At 62.3% G+C, this 23,772-nt stretch overlaps 1 protein-coding gene across 2 annotated transcripts in view; it reads right to left on the bottom strand.

Moving 5' to 3' along the window:
• Positions 1-23,772, bottom strand: part of PPP2R5D (protein phosphatase 2 regulatory subunit B'delta) — a 150,526-nt gene that overhangs the window by 45,018 nt on the left and 81,736 nt on the right. For both annotated transcript variants that reach the window (XM_069768199.1, XM_069768201.1), the window contains exons 7-11: positions 4,342-4,472; positions 4,194-4,253; positions 3,968-4,076; positions 3,759-3,812; positions 1,851-2,021 (exon numbers count right to left, since the gene is read on the bottom strand). In XM_069768199.1, the coding sequence (XP_069624300.1) occupies positions 1,851-2,021; positions 3,759-3,812; positions 3,968-4,076; positions 4,194-4,253; positions 4,342-4,472 (525 nt within the window). The remainder of the gene's footprint in view (positions 1-1,850; positions 2,022-3,758; positions 3,813-3,967; positions 4,077-4,193; positions 4,254-4,341; positions 4,473-23,772) is intronic.

The following is a 23,772-nucleotide window of genomic DNA, read 5'->3' as shown; positions in this document are numbered from 1 at the left end:
ATCACAGACTGAGCGGATACATACACAGTGTGACATCACCGTCCAATCACAGACTGAGCGGCTACATACGCAGTGTGACATCACCGTCCAATCACAGACTGAGCGGATACATACACAGTGTGACATCACCGTCCAATCACAGCCTGAGCGGCTACATACGCAGTGTGACATCACCATCCAATCACAGACTGAGCGGATACATACGCAGTGTGACATCACCATCCAATCACAGACTGAGCGGATACATACACAGTGTGACATCACCGTCCAATCACAGACTGAGCGGATACATACACAGTGTGACATCACCGTCCAATCACAGACTGAGCGGATACATACGCAGTGTGACATCACCATCAATCACAGACTGAGCCGGTACATACGCAGTGTGACATCACCGTCCAATCACAGACTGAGCGGATACATACACAGTGTGACATCACCGTCCAATCACAGACTGAGCGGATACATACACAGTGTGACATCACCGTCCAATCACAGACTGAGCCGCTACATACGCAGTGTGACATCACCGTCCAATCACAGACTGAGCGGATACATACGCAGTGTGACATCACCGTCCAATCACAGACTGAGCGGCTACATACGCAGTGTGACATCACCGTCCAATCACAGACTGAGCGGATACATACGCAGTGTGACATCACCATCCAATCACAGACTGAGCGGATACATACACAGTGTGACATCACCGTCCAATCACAGCCTGAGCGGCTACATACGCAGTGTGACATCACCATCAATCACAGACTGAGCCGGTACATACGCAGTGTGACATCACCGTCCAATCACAGACTGAGCGGATACATACACAGTGTGACATCACCGTCCAATCACAGACTGAGCGGATACATACACAGTGTGACATCACCGTCCAATCACAGACTGAGCCGCTACATACGCAGTGTGACATCACCGTCCAATCACAGACTGAGCGGATACATACACAGTGTGACATCACCGTCCAATCACAGACTGAGCGGATACATACACAGTGTGACATCACCGTCCAATCACAGCCTGAGCGGCTACATACGCAGTGTGACATCACCATCCAATCACAGACTGAGCGGCTACATACACAGTGTGACATCACCATCCAATCACAGACTGAGCGGATACATACACAGTGTGACATCACCATCCAATCACAGACTGAGCGGATACATACGCAGTGTGACATCACCATCCAATCACAGACTGAGCGGATACATACACAGTGTGACATCACCATCCAATCACAGACTGAGCGGATACATACACAGTGTGACATCACCGTCCAATCACAGCCTGAGCCGCTACATACACAGTGTGACATCACCGTCCAATCACAGCCTGAGCCGCTACATACGCAGTGTGACATCACCGTCCAATCACAGACTGAGCGGATACATACGCAGTGTGACATCACCGTCCAATCACAGCCTGAGCCGCTACATACGCAGTGTGACATCACCGTCCAATCACAGCCTGAGCCGCTACATACGCAGTGTGACATCACCGTCCAATCACAGACTGAGCCGCTACATACGCAGTGTGACATCACCGTCCAATCACAGACTGAGCCGCTACATACGCAGTGTGACATCACCGTCCAATCACAGACTGAGCGGATACATACGCAGTGTGACATCACCGTCCAATCACAGCCTGAGCCGCTACATACGCAGTGTGACATCACCGTCCAATCACAGCCTGAGCCGCTACATACGCAGTGTGACATCACCGTCCAATCACAGCCTGAGCCGCTACATACGCAGTGTGACATCACCGTCCAATCGCTGGGTCACCGCTCCTCTATAGGGAGTGTCCGTACAGGAGGCGACTACCTGGAAGTGGGGGCTGGACACGCACTGCGCCAGCTGCCTGAACAGAGGCTCCATGATCTTGGTAAATTCTGACGGCTCCATAACATCTAAAATCTCTTCCAGCTCGTTCAGGAACATCACCTCTTTGGGGCTGTGAGTCCGAGGCCAGAAGCGCAGGAGTCCAGAGATGACCTGAGGGGCACATAGAGCCATCACGTGCCACGTCATGTACACCGTGCACCTGGATATGGCGTTACGCTGGCGCAGCACAGACGTGGTTCAGGCGCTGCGACACAGCGGTACAGTACGGACGTGGACTATGCGCAGCGACACCGTGACACAGTACGGACGTGGTCCAGGCGCAGAGACAGTGGCACAGTACGGACGTGGACTATGCGCAGCGATACAGCGGCACAGTACGGACATGGTCCAGGCGCAGAGACAGCGGTACAGTATGGACGTGGTCCAGGCGCAGAGATACAGCAGCATAGTACAGACGTGGTCCAGGCGCAGAGACAGCGGTACAGTACGGACGTGGTCCAGGCGCAGAGATACAGCGGCATAGTACAGACGTGGTCCAGGCGCTGAGACAGCGGTACAGTACGGACGTGGACCAGGCGCAGAGATACAGCGGCACAGTACGGACATGGTCCAGGCGCAGAGACAGCGGTACAGTACGGACGTGGTCCAGGCGCTGCGATACAGCACGGACGTGGTCCAGGCGCAGAGATACAGCGGTACAGTACAGACGTGGTCCAGGCGCAGAGATACAGCAGCATAGTACCAGACGTGGTCCAGGCACAGAGATACAGAGGCACAGTACGGACGTGGTCTAGGCGCAGCGACACAGTACGGACGTGGTCGAGGCGCAGCGATACAGCGGTACAGTGGTACAGTACGGACGTGGTCCAGGCGCAGCAACACAGCGGTACAGTACGGACTTGGTCAAGGCGCAGCGACACAGTACGGACATGGACTACGTGCAACGCTACAGTGGCACAGTACAGACATGGTCCAGGCACAGCACGGACGTGGTCCAGGCGCAGCCATACAGCGGTACAGCACGGACGTGGTCCAGGCGCAGAGATACAGCGGCACACTACAGACGTGATCCAGGCGCAGCGACACAGTGGTACAGTACGGACGTGGTCGAGGCTCAGAGACACAGAGGCACAGCACGGACGTGGTTCAGGCGCAGCCATACAGCGGTACAGCACGGACGTGGTCCAGGCGCATGATACAGCGGCACACTACAGACGTGATCCAGGCGCAGCGACACAGCGGTACAGTACGGACATGGTCCAGGCGCAGCGACACAGCAGTACAGTACGGACGTGGTCCAGGCACAAAGACACAGAGGTACAGTACGGACGTGGTCTAGGCGCAGCGACACAGTACGGACGTGGACTAGGTGCAGCGCTACAGTACGGACTTGGTCCAGGCGCAGTGGCACAGTACGGACGTTGTCCAGGCGTGATACAGTACGGACGTGGTCCAGGCGCAGCGACACAGTACAGACTTGGTCAAGGGGCAGAGACACAGTACGGACATGGACTACGTGCAGCACTACAGTGGCACAGTAGGCTACTTTCACACTAGCGTTTTTTTTAATACGTCGCAATGCGTCGTTTAGCGACACAGCGGTACAGTACGGACGTGGTCTAGGCACAGAGACACAGCGGCACAGTACGGACGTGGTCCAGGCACAAAGACAGAGAGGTACAGTACGGACGTGGTCCAGGCGCAGAGATACAGCGGTACAGAACGGACGTAGTCCAGGCACAAAGACACAGAGGTACAGTACGGATGTGGTCTAGGCACAGAGACACAGTACGGACGTGGTCTAGGCACAGAGACACAGTGGCACAGTACAGACGTGGTCTAGGCGCAGCTCTACAGTAAAATACACATGCAATTCCTTATACTCACTGGGTCGGTCAGGGTACTGTCCTTCTCCAAGAACTGCACCACACAGTAAGCCAGCTGTAGAGAGGAAAAGAGACAAGTGGAGGTCACCGCTGTACTTCCAGGGAGGTGATCTGACATGGGGGGCCACAGGTCACCAGGACACACGGCTGGAGGGACGGACACATGATTGGATGATGTAGAGCCCCCTTCCCTCAGCACATGACAGTTACCTGCGGGTGGTAGACGCTCAGAGACTTGGCCTTGTGTAGAGGGAGGAGGACTCGGATCAGGAACATCTTGTGCTCTTCCTTCAGGGGAAGCGCGAAACCATTAATGATACTGAAATATAAGAGTGGTGGTGATGAACTGACACCAGGGTGACGCCATCTGCAGCACCCTCCCCCATCATGCCACACGCCATCACCCAGCACCACTCATGGCAGAGCAGACACCCACCTGCCCAGGATCTCCAGGAGCTCAGCGATCCCGTTGTGATGTTCGGTCTCATAAATAAACCTAAAAGGAAAAGCAGAAGATAAAGGAGGCGACGTCACCGGAGGCCGGACAGAAAGCGGCTGACGCCATGATTACACGTAGGGACCACCTGTAGAAGATGTTATTAATGTGCCGCCTCATGTAGGCCCGCAGCCCCAGGAACTTCCCGTAGATCCGATGCAGAATGGTCTTCAGGAAGTCTCGCTCTCGGGGGTCTTCACTGTCAAAAAGATCCAGGAGCTGAGGAGACACACAAGGGGCACACCGGTCACAGCCACACGAGGCACAGAGGTCCCCACCGCACACCAGTCACAACCACACCAGGCACAGAGGTCCCCACCGCACACACGTCACAGCCACACCAGGCACAGAGGTCCCCACCGCACACACGTCACAGCCACACCAGGCACAGAGGTCCCCACCGCACACACGTCACAGCCACACCAGGCACAGAGGTCCCCACCGTACACACGTCACAGCCACACCAGGCACAGAGGTCCCCACCGCACACCAGTCACAACCACACCAGGCACAGAGGTCCCCACCGCACACACGTCACAGCCACACCAGGCACGGAGGTCCCCACCGTACACACGTCACAGCCACACCAGGCACAGAGGTCCCCACCGCACACACGTCACAGCCACACCAGGCACGGAGGTCCCCACCGCACACACGTCACAACCACACCAGGCACAGAGGTCCCCACCGCACACACGTCACAGCCACACCAGGCACAGAGGTCCCCACCGCACACCAGTCACAGCCACACCAGGCACAGAGGTCCCCACCGCACACACGTCACAGCCACACCAGGCACAGAGGTCCCCACCGCACACCAGTCACAGCCACACCAGGCACGGAGGTCCTCACCGCACACACGTCACAGCCACACCAGGCACAGAGGTCCCCACCGCACACACGTCACAGCCACACCAGGCACAGAGGTCCCCACCGCACACACGTCACAGCCACACCAGGCACGGAGGTCCCCACCGCACACACGTCACAACCACACCAGGCACAGAGGTACCCACCGCACACACGTCACAACCACACCAGGCACAGAGGTCCCCACCGCACACCAGTCACAGCCACACCAGGTACAGAGGTCCCCACCGCACACCAGTCACAGCCACACCAGGCACAGAGGTCCCCACCGCACACCAGTCACAGCCACACCAGGCACGGAGGTCCTCACCGCACACCAGTCACAGCCACACCAGGCACAGAGGTCCCCACCGCACACACGTCACAACCACACCAGGCACAGAGGTCCCCACCGCACACACGTCACAGCCACACCAGGCACAGAGGTCCCCACCGCACACCAGTCACAGCCACACCAGGCACAGAGGTCTGGGAGGCACAGAATGCTTGGTCTGGGGGAAAATGTGTGTAAATGGGTTAGTAACTGGCTTAGTGATAGAAAGCAGAGGGTGGTTATAAATGGTATAGTCTCTAACTGGGTCGCTGTGACCAGTGGGGTACCGCAGGGGTCAGTATTGGGACCTGTTCTCTTCAACATATTCATTAATGATCTGGTAGAAGGTTTACACAGTAAAATATCGATATTTGCAGATGATACAAAACTATGTAAAGCAGTTAATACAAGAGAAGATAGTATTCTGCTACAGATGGATCTGGATAAGTTGGAAACCTGGGCTGAAAGGTGGCAGATGAGGTTTAACAATGATAAATGTAAGGTTATACACATGGGAAGAAGGAATCAATATCACCATTACACACTGAACGGGAAACCACTGGGTAAATCTGACAGGGAGAAGGACTTGGGGATCCTAGTTAATGATAAACTTACCTGGAGCAGCCAGTGCCAGGCAGCAGCTGCCAAGGCAAACAGGATCATGGGGTGCATTAAAAGAGGTCTGGATACACATGATGAGAGCATTATACTGCCTCTGTACAAATCCCTAGTTAGACCGCACATGGAGTACTGTGTCCAGTTTTGGGCACCGGTGCTCAGGAAGGATATAATGGAACTAGAGAGAGTACAAAGGAGGGCAACAAAATTAATAAAGGGGATGGGAGAACTACAATACCCAGATAGATTAGCGAAATTAGGATTATTTAGTCTAGAAAAAAGACGACTGAGGGGCGATCTAATAACCATGTATAAGTATATAAGGGGACAATACAAATATCTCGCTGAGGATCTGTTTATACCAAGGAAGGTGACGGGCACAAGGGGGCATTCTTTGCGTCTGGAGGAGAGAAGGTTTTTCCACCAACATAGAAGAGGATTCTTTACTGTTAGGGCAGTGAGAATCTGGAATTGCTTGCCTGAGGAGGTGGTGATGGCGAACTCAGTCGAGGGGTTCAAGAGAGGCCTGGATGTCTTCCTGGAGCAGAACAATATTGTATCATACAATTATTAGGTTCTGTAGAAGGACGTAGATCTGGGGATTTATTATGACGGAATATAGGCTGAACTGGATGGACAAATGTCTTTTTTCGGCCTTACTAACTATGTTACTATGTTACTATGTTAGAGGTCCCCACCGCACACACGTCACAGCCACACCAGGCACGGAGGTCCTCACCGCACACCAGTCACAGCCACACCAGGCACGGAGGTCCCCACCGCACACACGTCACAGCCACACCAGGCACAGAGGTCCCCACCGCACACCAGTCACAACCACACCAGGCACAGAGGTCCCCACCGCACACACGTCACAACCACACCAGGCACAGAGGTCCCCACCGCACACACGTCACAGCCACACCAGGCACAGAGGTCCCCACCGCACACCAGTCACAGCCACACCAGGCACAGAGGTCCCCACCGCACACCAGTCACAGCCACACCAGGCACAGAGGTCCCCACCGCACACACGTCACAACCACACCAGGCACAGAGGTCCCCACCGCACACACGTCACAGCCACACCAGGCACAGAGGTCCCCACCGCACACCAGTCACGGCCACACCAGGCACAGAGGTCCCCACCGCACACACGTCACAACCACACCAGGCACAGAGGTCCCCACCGCACACACGTCACAACCACACCAGGCACAGAGGTCCCCAGCGCACACACGTCACAGCCACACCAGGCACGGAGGTCTCCACCGCACACGTCACAGCCACACCAGGCACGGAGGTCTCCACCGCACACACGTCACAGCCACACCAGGCACGGAGGTCCTCACCGCACACCAGTCACAGCCACACCAGGCACAGAGGTCCCCACCGCACACACGTCACAACCACACCAGGCACAGAGGTCCTCACCGCACACCAGTCACAGCCACACCAGGCACAGAGGTCCCCGCCGCACACCAGTCACAACCACACCAGGCACGGAGGTCCCCACCGCACACCAGTCACAGCCACACCAGGCACGGAGGTCCCCACCGCACACCAGTCACAACCACACCAGGCACGGAGGTCCCCACCGCACACACGTCACAGCCACACCAGGCACAGAGGTCCCCACCGCACACCAGTCACAGCCACACCAGGCACAGAGGTCCCCACCGCACACACGTCACAGCCACACCAGGCACAGAGGTCCCCACCGCACACACGTCACAGCCACACCAGGCACAGAGGTCCCCACCGCACACACGTCACAGCCACACCAGGCACAGAGGTCCCCACCGCACACACGTCAGAGCCACACCAGGCACAGAGGTCCCCACCGCACACACGTCACAGCCACACCATCACGGAGGTCCTCACCGCACACCAGTCACAGCCACACCAGGCACGGAGGTCTCCACCGCACACACGTCACAGCCACACCAGGCACGGAGGTCTCCACCGCACACACGTCACAGCCACACCAGGCACAGAGGTCCCCACCGCACACACGTCACAGCCAGACCAGGCACAGAGGTCCTCACCGCACACCAGTCACAGCCACACCAGGCACAGAGGTCCCCACCGCACACCAGTCACAACCACACCAGGCACGGAGGTCCCCACCGCACACCAGTCACAGCCACACCAGGCACGGAGGTCCCCACCGCACACCAGTCACAACCACACCAGGCACGGAGGTCCCCACCGCACACACGTCACAGCCACACCAGGCACAGAGGTCCCCACCGCACATCAGTCACAACCACACCAGGCACGGAGGTCCCCACCGCACACACGTCACAGCCACACCAGGCACAGAGGTCCCCACCGCACACCAGTCACAGCCACACCAGGCACAGAGGTCCCCACCGCACACACGTCACAACCACACCAGGCACGGAGGTCCCCACCGCACACACGTCACAGCCACACCAGGCACGGAGGTCCCCACCGCACACACGTCACAGCCACACCAGGCACAGAGGTCCCCACCGCACACACGTCACAGCCACACCAGGCACAGAGGTCCCCACCGCACACACGTCACAGCCACACCAGGCACAGAGGTCCCCACCGCACACACGTCAGAGCCACACCAGGCACAGAGGTCCCCACCGCACACACGTCACAGCCACACCATCACGGAGGTCCTCACCGCACACCAGTCACAGCCACACCAGGCACGGAGGTCCCCACCGCACACCAGTCACAACCACACCAGGCACGGAGGTCCCCACCGCACACACGTCACAGCCACACCAGGCACAGAGGTCCCCACCGCACACCAGTCACAGCCACACCAGGCACAGAGGTCCCCACCGCACACACGTCACAACCACACCAGGCACAGAGGTCCCCACCGCACACCAGTCACAGCCACACCAGGCACAGAGGTCCCCACCGCACACCAGTCACAGCCACACCAGGCACAGAGGTCCCCACCGCACACACGTCACAGCCACACCAGGCACAGAGGTCCCCACCGCACACACGTCACAACCACACCAGGCACAGAGGTCCCCACCGCACACACGTCACAACCACACCAGGCACAGAGGTCCCCACCGCACACCAGTCACAGCCACACCAGGCACAGAGGTCCCCACCGCACACCAGTCCCCACCGCACACACGTCACAACCACACCAGGCACAGAGGTCTCCACCGCACACACGTCACAGCCACACCAGGCACAGAGGTCCCCACCGCACACACGTCACAACCACACCAGGCACAGAGGTCCCCACCGCACACACGTCACAGCCACACCAGGCACAGAGGTCCCCACCGCACACACGTCACAGCCACACCAGGCACAGAGGTCCCCACCGCACACACGTCACAGCCACACCAGGCACAGAGGTCCTCACCGCACACACGTCACAGCCACACCAGGCACAGAGGTCCCCACCGCACACACGTCACAACCACACCAGGCACAGAGGTCCCCACCGCACACCAGTCACAGCCACACCAGGCACAGAGGTCCCCACCGCACACACGTCACAGCCACACCAGGCACGGAGGTCCTCACCGCACACCAGTCACAGCCACACCAGGCACAGAGGTCCCCACCGCACACACGTCACAGCCACACCAGGCACAGAGGTCCCCACGGCACACACGTCACAACCACACCAGGCACGGAGGTCCCCACCGCACACACGTCACAGCCACACCAGGCACAGAGGTCTCCACCGCACACACGTCACAGCCACACCAGGCACGGAGGTCCCCACGGCACACACGTCACAGCCACACCAGGCACAGAGGTCCCCACCGCACACACGTCACAGCCACACCAGGCACAGAGGTCTCCACCGCACACACGTCACAACCACACCAGGCACAGAGGTCTCCACCGCACACACGTCACAGCTACACCAGGCACAGAGGTCCCCACCGCACACACGTCACAGCCACACCAGGCACAGAGGTCTCCACCGCACACCAGTCACAACCACACCAGGCACAGAGGTCCCCACCGCACACACGTCACAACCACACCAGGCACAGAGGTCTCCACCGCACACCAGTCACAGCCACACCAGGCACAGAGGTCTCCACCGCACACACGTCACAACCACACCAGGCACAGAGGTCTCCACCGCACACACGTCACAGCTACACCAGGCACAGAGGTCCCCACCGCACACACGTCACAGCCACACCAGGCACAGAGGTCCCCACCGCACACACGTCACAGCCACACCAGGCACAGAGGTCTCCACCGCACACACGTCACAACCACACCAGGCACAGAGGTCTCCACCGCACACACGTCACAGCTACACCAGGCACAGAGGTCCCCACCGCACACACGTCACAACCACACCAGGCACAGAGGTCCCCACCGCACACACGTCACAGCCACACCAGGCACAGAGGTCTCCACCGCACACACGTCACAACCACACCAGGCACAGAGGTCTCCACCGCACACACGTCACAGCTACACCAGGCACAGAGGTCCCCACCGCACACACGTCACAGCCACACCAGGCACAGAGGTCTCCACCGCACACCAGTCACAACCACACCAGGCACAGAGGTCCCCACCGCACACACGTCACAACCACACCAGGCACAGAGGTCTCCACCGCACACACGTCACAGCTACACCAGGCACAGAGGTCCCCACCGCACACACGTCACAGCCACACCAGGCACAGAGGTCTCCACCGCACACCAGTCACAGCCACACCAGGCACAGAGGTCCCCACCGCACACACGTCACAGCCACACCAGGCACAGAGGTCCCCACCGCACACACGTCACAGCCACACCAGGCACAGAGGTCCCCACCGCACACCAGTCACAGCCACACCAGGCACAGAGGTCCCCACCGCACACACGTCACAACCACACCAGGCACAGAGGTCCCCACCGCACACACGTCACAACCACACCAGGCACAGAGGTCCCCACCGCACACACGTCACAGCCACACCAGGCACAGAGGTCCCCACCGCACACCAGTCACAGCCACACCAGGCAGAGAGGTCCCCACCGCACACACGTCACAGCCACACCAGGCACAGCGGTCCCCACCGCACACACGTCACAGCCACACCAGGCAGAGAGGTCCCCACCGCACACACGTCACAGCCACACCAGGCACAGAGGTCCCCACCGCACACCAGTCACAGCCACACCAGGCACAGAGGTCCCCACCGCACACCAGTCACAACCACACCAGGCACGGAGGTCCCCACCGCACACACGTCACAGCCACACCAGGCACAGAGGTCCACACCGCACACCAGTCACAGCCACACCAGGCACAGAGGTCCCCACCGCACACACGTCACAACCACACCAGGCACGGAGGTCCCCACCGCACACACGTCACAGCCACACCAGGCACGGAGGTCCCCACCGCACACACGTCACAGCCACACCAGGCACAGAGGTCCCCACCGCACACACGTCACAGCCACACCAGGCACAGAGGTCCCCACCGCACACACGTCAGAGCCACACCAGGCACAGAGGTCCCCACCGCACACACGTCACAGCCACACCATCACGGAGGTCCTCACCGCACACCAGTCACAGCCACACCAGGCACGGAGGTCCCCACCGCACACCAGTCACAACCACACCAGGCACGGAGGTCCCCACCGCACACACGTCACAGCCACACCAGGCACAGAGGTCCCCACCGCACACCAGTCACAGCCACACCAGGCACAGAGGTCCCCACCGCACACACGTCACAACCACACCAGGCACAGAGGTCCCCACCGCACACCAGTCACAGCCACACCAGGCACAGAGGTCCCCACCGCACACCAGTCACAGCCACACCAGGCACGGAGGTCCCCACCGCACACCAGTCACAGCCACACCAGGCACAGAGGTCCCCACCGCACACACGTCACAACCACACCAGGCACAGAGGTCTCCACCGCACACACGTCACAGCCACACCAGGCACAGAGGTCCCCACCGCACACACGTCACAACCACACCAGGCACAGAGGTCCCCACCGCACACCAGTCACAGCCACACCAGGCACAGAGGTCCCCACCGCACACACGTCACAGCCACACCAGGCACGGAGGTCCCCACCGCACACCAGTCACAGCCACACCAGGCACAGAGGTCCCCACCGCACACACGTCACAACCACACCAGGCACAGAGGTCTCCACCGCACACACGTCACAGCCACACCAAGCACAGAGGTCCCCACCGCACACACGTCACAACCACACCAGGCACAGAGGTCCCCACCGCACACACGTCACAGCCACACCAGGCACAGAGGTCCCCACCGCACACCAGTCACAGCCACACCAGGCACAGAGCTCCCCACCGCACACACGTCACAGCCACACCAGGCACGGAGGTCCTCACCGCACACCAGTCACAGCCACACCAGGCACAGAGGTCCCCACCGCACACACGTCACAGCCACACCAGGCACAGAGGTCCCCACGGCACACACGTCACAACCACACCAGGCACGGAGGTCCCCACCGCACACACGTCACAGCCACACCAGGCACAGAGGTCTCCACCGCACACACGTCACAGCCACACCAGGCACAGAGGTCCCCACCGCACACACGTCACAGCCACACCAGGCACGGAGGTCCCCACGGCACACACGTCACAGCCACACCAGGCACAGAGGTCCCCACCGCACACACGTCACAGCCACACCAGGCACAGAGGTCTCCACCGCACACACGTCACAACCACACCAGGCACAGAGGTCTCCACCGCACACACGTCACAGCCACACCAGGCACAGAGGTCCCCACCGCACACACGTCACAGCCACACCAGGCACAGAGGTCTCCACCGCACACCAGTCACAACGACACCAGGCACAGAGGTCCCCATCGCACACACGTCACAGCCATGGAGGTCCCCACCGCACACACGTCACAGCCACACCAGGCACGGAGGTCCCCACCGCACACACGTCACAGCCACACCAGGCACGGAGGTCCCCACCGCACACACGTCACAGCCACACCAGGCACGGAGGTCCCCACCGCACACACGTCACAACCACACCAGGCACAGAGGTCCCCACCGCACACACGTCACAACCACACCAGGCACAGAGGTCCCCACCGCACACACGTCACAACCACACCAGGCATGGAGGTCCCCACCGCACACACGTCACAGCCACACCAGGCACGGAGGTCCCCACCGCACACACGTCACAGCCACACCAGGCACGGAGGTCCCCACCGCACACACGTCACAGCCACACCAGGCACGGAGGTCCCCACCGCACACACGTCACAACCACACCAGGCACAGAGGTCCCCACCGCACACCAGTCACAGCCACACCAGGCACAGAGGTCCCCACCGCACACACGTCACAGCCACACCAGGCACAGAGGTCCCCACGCACACCAGTCACAGCCACACCAGGCACAGAGGTCCCCACCGCACACACGTCACAACCACACCAGGCACAGAGGTCCCCACCGCACACACGTCACAACCACACCAGGCACAGAGGTCCCCACCGCACACACGTCACAGCCACACCAGGCACGGAGGTCCCCACGGCACACACGTCACAGCCACACCAGGCACAGAGGTCCCCACAGCACACACGTCACAGCCACACCAGGCACGGAGGTCCCCACCGCACACACGTCACAGCCACACCAGGCACGGAGGTCCTCACCGCACACACGTCACAGCCACACCAGGCACGGAGGTCCCCACCGCACACACGTCACAGCCACACCAGGCACGGAGGTCCTCACCGCACACACGTCACAGCCACACCAGGCACAGAGGTCCCCACCGCACACACGTCACAGCCACACCAGGCACAGAGGTCCCCACCGCACACACGTCAGAACCACACCAGGCACAGAGGTCCCCACCGCACACACGTCACAGCCACACCAGGCACGGAGGTCCCCACCGCACACACGTCACAACCACACCAGGCACAGAGGTCCTCACCGCACACCAGTCACAGCCACACCAGGCACAGAGGTCCCCACCGCACACCAGTCACAGCCACACCAGGCACAGAGGTCCCCACCGCACACCAGTCACAGCCACACCAGGCACAGAGGTCTCCACCGCACACACGTCACAACCACACCAGGCACAGAGGTCCCCACCGCACACAACGTCACAGCCACACCAGGCACAGAGGTCCCCACCGCACACCAGTCACAGCCACACCAGGCACAGAGGTCCCCACCGCACACACGTCACAACCACACCAGGCACAGAGGTCCTCACCGCACACCAGTCACAGCGGTCCCCACCGCACACCAGCCACAACCACACCAGGCACAGAGGTCCCCACAGCACACACGTCACAGCCACACCAGGCACAGAGGTCCCCACCGCACACCAGTCACAGCCACACCAGGCACAGAGGTCCCCACCGCACACACGTCACAGCCACACCAGGCACAGAGGTCCCCACCGCACACACGTCACAACCACACCAGGCACGGAGGTCCCCACCGCACACACGTCACAGCCACACCAGGCACGGAGGTCCCCACCGCACACACCTCACAGCCACACCAGGCACAGAGGTCCCCACCGCACACACGTCACAGCCACACCAGGCACGGAGGTCCCCACGGCACACACGTCACAACCACACCAGGCACGGAGGTCCCCACCGCACACACCTCACAGCCACACCAGGCACGGAGGTCCCCACCGCACACACGTCACAGCCACACCAGGCACGGAGGTCCCCACCGCACACACGTCACAGCCACACCAGGCACGGAGGTCCCCACCGCACACCAGTCACAGCCACACCAGGCACAGAGGTCCCCACCGCACACACGTCACAGCCACACCAGGCACGGAGGTCCCCACCGCACACACGTCACAGCCACACCAGGCACAGAGGTCCCCACCGCACACACGTCACAACCACACCAGGCACAGAGGTCCCCACCGCACACACGTCACAGCCACACCAGGCACGGAGGTCCCCACCGCACACACGTCACAGCCATGGAGGTCCCCACCGCACACACGTCACAGCCACACCAGGCACAGAGGTCCCCACCGCACACCAGTCACAGCCACACAAGGCACGGAGGTCCCCACCGCACACACGTCACAGCCACACCAGGCACAGAGGTCCCCACCGCACACCAGTCACAGCCACACCAGGCACGGAGGTCCCCACCGCACACACGTCAGAGCCACACCAGGCACAGAGGTCCCCACCGCACACACGTCACAGCCACACCATCACGGAGGTCCTCACCGCACACCAGTCACAGCCACACCAGGCACGGAGGTCCCCACCGCACACCAGTCACAACCACACCAGGCACGGAGGTCCCCACCGCACACACGTCACAGCCACACCAGGCACAGAGGTCCCCACCGCACACCAGTCACAGCCACACCAGGCACAGAGGTCCCCACCGCACACACGTCACAACCACACCAGGCACAGAGGTCTCCACCGCACACACGTCACAGCCACACCAGGCACAGAGGTCCCCACCGCACACACGTCACAGCCACACCAGGCACAGAGGTCCCCACCGCACACACGTCACAGCCACACCAGGCACAGAGGTCCCCACCGCACACACGTCACAGCCACACCAGGCACGGAGGTCCTCACCGCACACCAGTCACAGCCACACCAGGCACAGAGGTCCCCACCGCACACACGTCAGAACCACACCAGGCACAGAGGTCCCCACCGCACACACGTCACAGCCACACCAGGCACGGAGGTCCCCACCGCACACACGTCACAACCACACCAGGCACAGAGGTCCTCACCGCACACCAGTCACAGCCACACCAGGCACAGAGGTCCCCACCGCACACCAGTCACAGCCACACCAGGCACAGAGGTCCCCACCGCACACCAGTTACAGCCACACCAGGCACAGAGGTCCTCACCGCACACACGTCACAGCCACACCAGGCACAGAGGTCCCCACCGCACACCAGTTACAGCCACACCAGGCACAGAGGTCCTCACCGCACACACGTCACAGCCACACCAGGCACAGAGGTCTCCACCGCACACACGTCACAACCACACCAGGCACAGAGGTCCCCACCGCACACACGTCACAGCCACACCAGGCACAGAGGTCCCCACCGCACACCAGTCACAGCCACACCAGGCACAGAGGTCCCCACCGCACACACGTCACAACCACACCAGGCACAGAGGTCCTCACCGCACACCAGTCACAGCCACAACAGGCACAGAGGTCCCCACCGCACACACGTCACAGCCACACCAGGCACAGAGGTCCCCACCGCACACCAGCCACAACCACACCAGGCACAGAGGTCCCCACCGCACACACGTCACAGCCACACCAGGCACAGAGGTCCCCACCGCACACCAGTCACAGCCACACCAGGCACAGAGGTCCCCACCGCACACACGTCACAGCCACACCAGGCACAGAGGTCCCCACCGCACACACGTCACAACCACACCAGGCACGGAGGTCCCCACCGCACACACCTCACAGCCACACCAGGCACAGAGGTCCCCACCGCACACACGTCACAGCCACACCAGGCACGGAGGTCCCCACGGCACACACGTCACAACCACACCAGGCACGGAGGTCCCCACCGCACACACCTCACAGCCACACCAGGCACGGAGGTCCCCACCGCACACACGTCACAGCCACACCAGGCACGGAGGTCCCCACCGCACACACGTCACAGCCACACCAGGCACGGAGGTCCCCACCGCACACCAGTCACAGCCACACCAGGCACAGAGGTCCCCACCGCACACACGTCACAGCCACACCAGGCACGGAGGTCCCCACCGCACACACGTCACAGCCACACCAGGCACAGAGGTCCCCACCGCACACACGTCACAACCACACCAGGCACAGAGGTCCCCACCGCACACACGTCACAGCCACACCAGGCACGGAGGTCCCCACCGCACACACGTCACAGCCATGGAGGTCCCCACCGCACACACGTCACAACCACACCAGGCACGGAGGTCCCCACCGCACACACGTCACAGCCACACCAGGCACGGAGGTCCCCACCGTACACACGTCACAGCCACACCAGGCACAGCGGTCCCCACCGCACACACGTCACAGCCACACCAGGCACAGAGGTCCCCACCGCACACCAGTCACAGCCACACCAGGCACAGAGGTCCCCACCGCACACCAGTCACAGCCACACCAGGCACAGAGGTCCCCACCGCACACCAGTCACAGCCACACCAGGCACAGAGGTCCCCACCGCACACCAGTCACAGCCACACCAGGCACAGAGGTCCCCACCGCACACCAGTCACAGCCACACCAGGCACAGAGGTACCCACCGCACACACGTCACAACCACACCAGGCACAGAGGTACCCACCGCACACACGTCACAACCACACCATCACGGAGGTCCTCACCGCACACCAGTCACAGCCACACCAGGCACGGAGGTCCCCACCGCACACCAGTCACAACCACACCAGGCACGGAGGTCCCCACCGCACACACGTCACAGCCACACCAGGCACAGAGGTCCCCACCGCACACCAGTCACAGTCACACCAGGCACAGAGGTCCCCACCGCACACACGTCACAACCACACCAGGCACAGAGGTCTCCACCGCACACACGTCACAGCCACACCAGGCACAGAGGTCCCCACCGCACACACGTCACAGCCACACCAGGCACAGAGGTCCCCACCGCACACACGTCACAGCCACACCAGGCACAGAGGTCCCCACCGCACACACGTCACAGCCACACCAGGCACGGAGGTCCTCACCGCACACCAGTCACAGCCACACCAGGCACAGAGGTCCCCACCGCACACACGTCAGAACCACACCAGGCACAGAGGTCCCCACCGCACACACGTCACAGCCACACCAGGCACGGAGGTCCCCACCGCACACACGTCACAACCACACCAGGCACAGAGGTCCTCACCGCACACCAGTCACAGCCACACCAGGCACAGAGGTCCCCACCGCACACCAGTCACAGCCACACCAGGCACAGAGGTCCCCACCGCACACCAGTTACAGCCACACCAGGCACAGAGGTCTCCACCGCACACACGTCACAACCACACCAGGCACAGAGGTCCCCACCGCACACACGTCACAGCCACACCAGGCACAGAGGTCCCCACCGCACACCAGTCACAGCCACACCAGGCACAGAGGTCCCCACCGCACACACGTCACAGCCACACCAGGCACAGAGGTCCCCACCGCACACACGTCACAGCCACACCAGGCACAGAGGTCCCCACCGCACACCAGTCACAGCCACACCAGGCACAGAGGTCCCCACCGCACACCAGCCACAACCACACCAGGCACAGAGGTCCCCACAGCACACACGTCACAGCCACACCAGGCACAGAGGTCCCCACCGCACACACGTCACAGCCACACCAGGCACAGAGGTCCCCACCGCACACCAGTCACAGCCACACCAGGCACAGAGGTCCCCACCGCACACACGTCACAGCCACACCAGGCACAGAGGTCCCCACCGCACACACGTCACAACCACACCAGGCACGGAGGTCCCCACCGCACACACCTCACAGCCACACCAGGCACAGAGGTCCCCACCGCACACACGTCACAGCCACACCAGGCACGGAGGTCCCCACGGCACACACGTCACAACCACACCAGGCACGGAGGTCCCCACCGCACACACCTCACAGCCACACCAGGCACGGAGGTCCCCACCGCACACACGTCACAGCCACACCAGGCACGGAGGTCCCCACCGCACACCAGTCACAGCCACACCAGGCACAGAGGTCCCCACCGCACACACGTCACAGCCACACCAGGCACGGAGGTCCCCACCGCACACACGTCACAGCCACACCAGGCACAGAGGTCCCCACCGCACACACGTCACAACCACACCAGGCACAGAGGTCCCCACCGCACACACGTCACAGCCACACCAGGCACGGAGGTCCCCACCGCACACACGTCACAGCCATGGAGGTCCCCACCGCACACACGTCACAACCACACCAGGCACGGAGGTCCCCACCGCACACACGTCACAGCCACACCAGGCACGGAGGTCCCCACCGTACACACGTCACAGCCACACCAGGCACAGCGGTCCCCACCGCACACACGTCACAGCCACACCAGGCACAGAGGTCCCCACCGCACACCAGTCACAGCCACACCAGGCACAGAGGTCCCCACCGCACACCAGTCACAGCCACACCAGGCACAGAGGTCCCCACCGCACACCAGTCACAGCCACACCAGGCACAGAGGTCCCCACCGCACACCAGTCACAGCCACACCAGGCACAGAGGTCCCCACCGCACACCAGTCACAGCCACACCAGGCACAGAGGTACCCACCGCACACACGTCACAACCACACCAGGCACAGAGGTACCCACCGCACACACGTCACAACCACACCAGGCACAGAGGTCCCCACCGCACACACGTCACAGCCACCCCAGGCACAGAGGTACCCACCGCACACACGTCACAACCACACCAGGCACAGAGGTCCCCACCGCACACACGTCACAGCCACACCAGGCACAGAGGTCCCCACCGCACACACGTCACAACCACACCAGGCACAGAGGTACCCACCGCACACACGTCACAGCCACACCAGGCACAGCGGTCCCCACCGCACACACGTCACAGCCACACCAGGCACAGCGGTCCCCACCGCACACACATCACAGCCACACCAGGCAGAGAGGTCCCCACCGCACACACGTCACAGCCACACCAGGCACAGAGGTCCCCACCGCACACCAGTCACAACCACACCAGGCACAGAGGTCCCCACCGCACACCAGTCACAACCACACCAGGCACAGAGGTCCCCACCGCACACACGTCACAGCCACACCAGGCACAGAGGTCCCCACCGCACACACGTCACAGCCACACCAGGCACAGAGGTCCCCACCGCACACACGTCACAACCACACCAGGCACAGAGGTCCCCACCGCACACCAGTCACAGCCACACCAGGCACAGAGGTCCCCACCGCACACACGTCACAGCCACACCAGGCACAGAGGTCCCCACCGCACACCAGTCACAGCCACACCAGGCACAGAGGTCCCCACCGCACATCAGTCACAGCCACACCAGGCACAGAGGTCCCCACCGCACACACGTCACAACCACACCAGGCACAGAGGTCCCCACCGCACACACGTCACAGCCACACCAGGCACAGAGGTCCCCACCGCACACCAGTCACAGCCACACCAGGCACAGAGGTCCCCACCGCACACAAGTCACAGCCACACCAGGCACGGAGGTCCTCACCGCACACACGTCACAGCCATGGAGGTCCCCACCGCACACACGTCACAGCCACACCAGGCACAGAGGTCCCCACCGCACACACGTCACAGCCACACCAGGCACGGAGGTCCCCACCGCACACACGTCACAGCCACACCAGACACAGAGGTCCCCACCGCACACCAGTCACAGCCACACCAGGCACAGAGGTCTCCACCGCACACACGTCACAGCCACACCAGGCACGGAGGTCTCCACCGCACACGTCACAGCCACACCAGGCACGGAGGTCTCCACCGCACACACGTCACAGCCACACCAGGCACAGAGGTCCCCACCGCACACACGTCACAGCCACACCAGGCACAGAGGTCCCCACCGCACACACGTCACAGCCACACCAGGCACGGAGATCCCCACCGCACACACGTCACAGCCATGGAGGTCCCCACCGCACACACGTCACAGCCACACCAGGCACAGAGGTCCCCACCGCACACACGTCACAGCCACACCAGGCACGGAGGTCCCCACCGCACACACGTCACAGCCATGGAGGTCCCCACCGCACACACGTCACAACCACACCAGGCACAGAGGTCTCCACCGCACACACGTCACAGCCACACCAGGCACGGAGGTCCCCACCGCACACACGTCACAGCCACACCAGGCACAGAGGTCCCCACCGCACACCAGTCACAGCCACACCAGGCACAGAGGTCCCCACCGCACACACGTCACAACCACACCAGGCACAGAGGTCTCCACCGCACACACGTCACAGCCACACCAGGCACAGAGGTCCCCACCGCACACACGTCACAGCCACACCAGGCACAGAGGTCCCCACCGCACACACGTCACAGCCACACCAGGCACAGAGGTCCCCACCGCACACACGTCACAGCCACACCAGGCACGGAGGTCCTCACCGCACACCAGTCACAGCCACACCAGGCACAGAGGTCCCCACCGCACACACGTCAGAACCACACCAGGCACAGAGGTCCCCACCGCACACACGTCACAGCCACACCAGGCACGGAGGTCCCCACCGCACACACGTCACAACCACACCAGGCACAGAGGTCCTCACCGCACACCAGTCACAGCCACACCAGGCACAGAGGTCCCCACCGCACACCAGTCACAGCCACACCAGGCACAGAGGTCCCCACCGCACACCAGTTACAGCCACACCAGGCACAGAGGTCTCCACCGCACACACGTCACAACCACACCAGGCACAGAGGTCCCCACCGCACACACGTCACAGCCACACCAGGCACAGAGGTCCCCACCGCACACCAGTCACAGCCACACCAGGCACAGAGGTCCCCACCGCACACACGTCACAACCACACCAGGCACAGAGGTCCTCACCGCACACCAGTCACAGCCACAACAGGCACAGAGGTCCCCACCGCACACACGTCACAGCCACACCAGGCACAGAGGTCCCCACCGCACACCAGCCACAACCACACCAGGCACAGAGGTCCCCACAGCACACACGTCACAGCCACACCAGGCACAGAGGTCCCCACCGCACACACGTCACAGCCACACCAGGCACAGAGGTCCCCACCGCACACCAGTCACAGCCACACCAGGCACAGAGGTCCCCACCGCACACACGTCACAGCCACACCAGGCACAGAGGTCCCCACCGCACACACGTCACAACCACACCAGGCACGGAGGTCCCCACCGCACACACCTCACAGCCACACCAGGCACAGAGGTCCCCACCGCACACACGTCACAGCCACACCAGGCACGGAGGTCCCCACGGCACACACGTCACAACCACACCAGGCACGGAGGTCCCCACCGCACACACCTCACAGCCACACCAGGCACGGAGGTCCCCACCGCACACACGTCACAGCCACACCAGGCACGGAGGTCCCCACCGCACACACGTCACAGCCACACCAGGCACGGAGGTCCCCACCGCACACCAGTCACAGCCACACCAGGCACAGAGGTCCCCACCGCACACACGTCACAGCCACACCAGGCACGGAGGTCCCCACCGCACACACGTCACAGCCACACCAGGCACAGAGGTCCCCACCGCACACACGTCACAACCACACCAGGCACAGAGGTCCCCACCGCACACACGTCACAGCCACACCAGGCACGGAGGTCCCCACCGCACACACGTCACAGCCATGGAGGTCCCCACCGCACACACGTCACAACCACACCAGGCACGGAGGTCCCCACCGCACACACGTCACAGCCACACCAGGCACGGAGGTCCCCACCGTACACACGTCACAGCCACACCAGGCACAGCGGTCCCCACCGCACACACGTCACAGCCACACCAGGCACAGAGGTCCCCACCGCACACCAGTCACAGCCACACCAGGCACAGAGGTCCCCACCGCACACCAGTCACAGCCACACCAGGCACAGAGGTCCCCACCGCACACCAGTCACAGCCACACCAGGCACAGAGGTCCCCACCGCACACCAGTCACAGCCACACCAGGCACAGAGGTCCCCACCGCACACCAGTCACAGCCACACCAGGCACAGAGGTACCCACCGCACACACGTCACAACCACACCAGGCACAGAGGTACCCACCGCACACACGTCACAACCACACCAGGCACAGAGGTCCCCACCGCACACACGTCACAGCCACCCCAGGCACAGAGGTACCCACCGCACACACGTCACAACCACACCAGGCACAGAGGTCCCCACCGCACACACGTCACAGCCACACCAGGCACAGAGGTCCCCACCGCACACACGTCACAACCACACCAGGCACAGAGGTACCCACCGCACACACGTCACAGCCACACCAGGCACAGCGGTCCCCACCGCACACACGTCACAGCCACACCAGGCACAGCGGTCCCCACCGCACACACATCACAGCCACACCAGGCAGAGAGGTCCCCACCGCACACACGTCACAGCCACACCAGGCACAGAGGTCCCCACCGCACACCAGTCACAACCACACCAGGCACAGAGGTCCCCACCGCACACACGTCACAGCCACACCAGGCACAGAGGTCCCCACCGCACACACGTCACAGCCACACCAGGCACAGAGGTCCCCACCGCACACACGTCACAACCACACCAGGCACAGAGGTCCCCACCGCACACCAGTCACAGCCACACCAGGCACAGAGGTCCCCACCGCACACACGTCACAGCCACACCAGGCACAGAGGTCCCCACCGCACACCAGTCACAGCCACACCAGGCACAGAGGTCCCCACCGCACATCAGTCACAGCCACACCAGGCACAGAGGTCCCCACCGCACACACGTCACAACCACACCAGGCACAGAGGTCCCCACCGCACACACGTCACAGCCACACCAGGCACAGAGGTCCCCACCGCACACCAGTCACAGCCACACCAGGCACAGAGGTCCCCACCG

This window comes from Ranitomeya imitator, chromosome 5 (genome assembly GCF_032444005.1).
Source record: "Ranitomeya imitator isolate aRanImi1 chromosome 5, aRanImi1.pri, whole genome shotgun sequence".
Classification (NCBI taxonomy): Eukaryota; Metazoa; Chordata; class Amphibia; order Anura; family Dendrobatidae; genus Ranitomeya; species Ranitomeya imitator.
The sequence above is the reverse complement of the archived record's forward strand: the minus strand, read 5'-3'. Positions and strand labels throughout refer to the sequence as shown.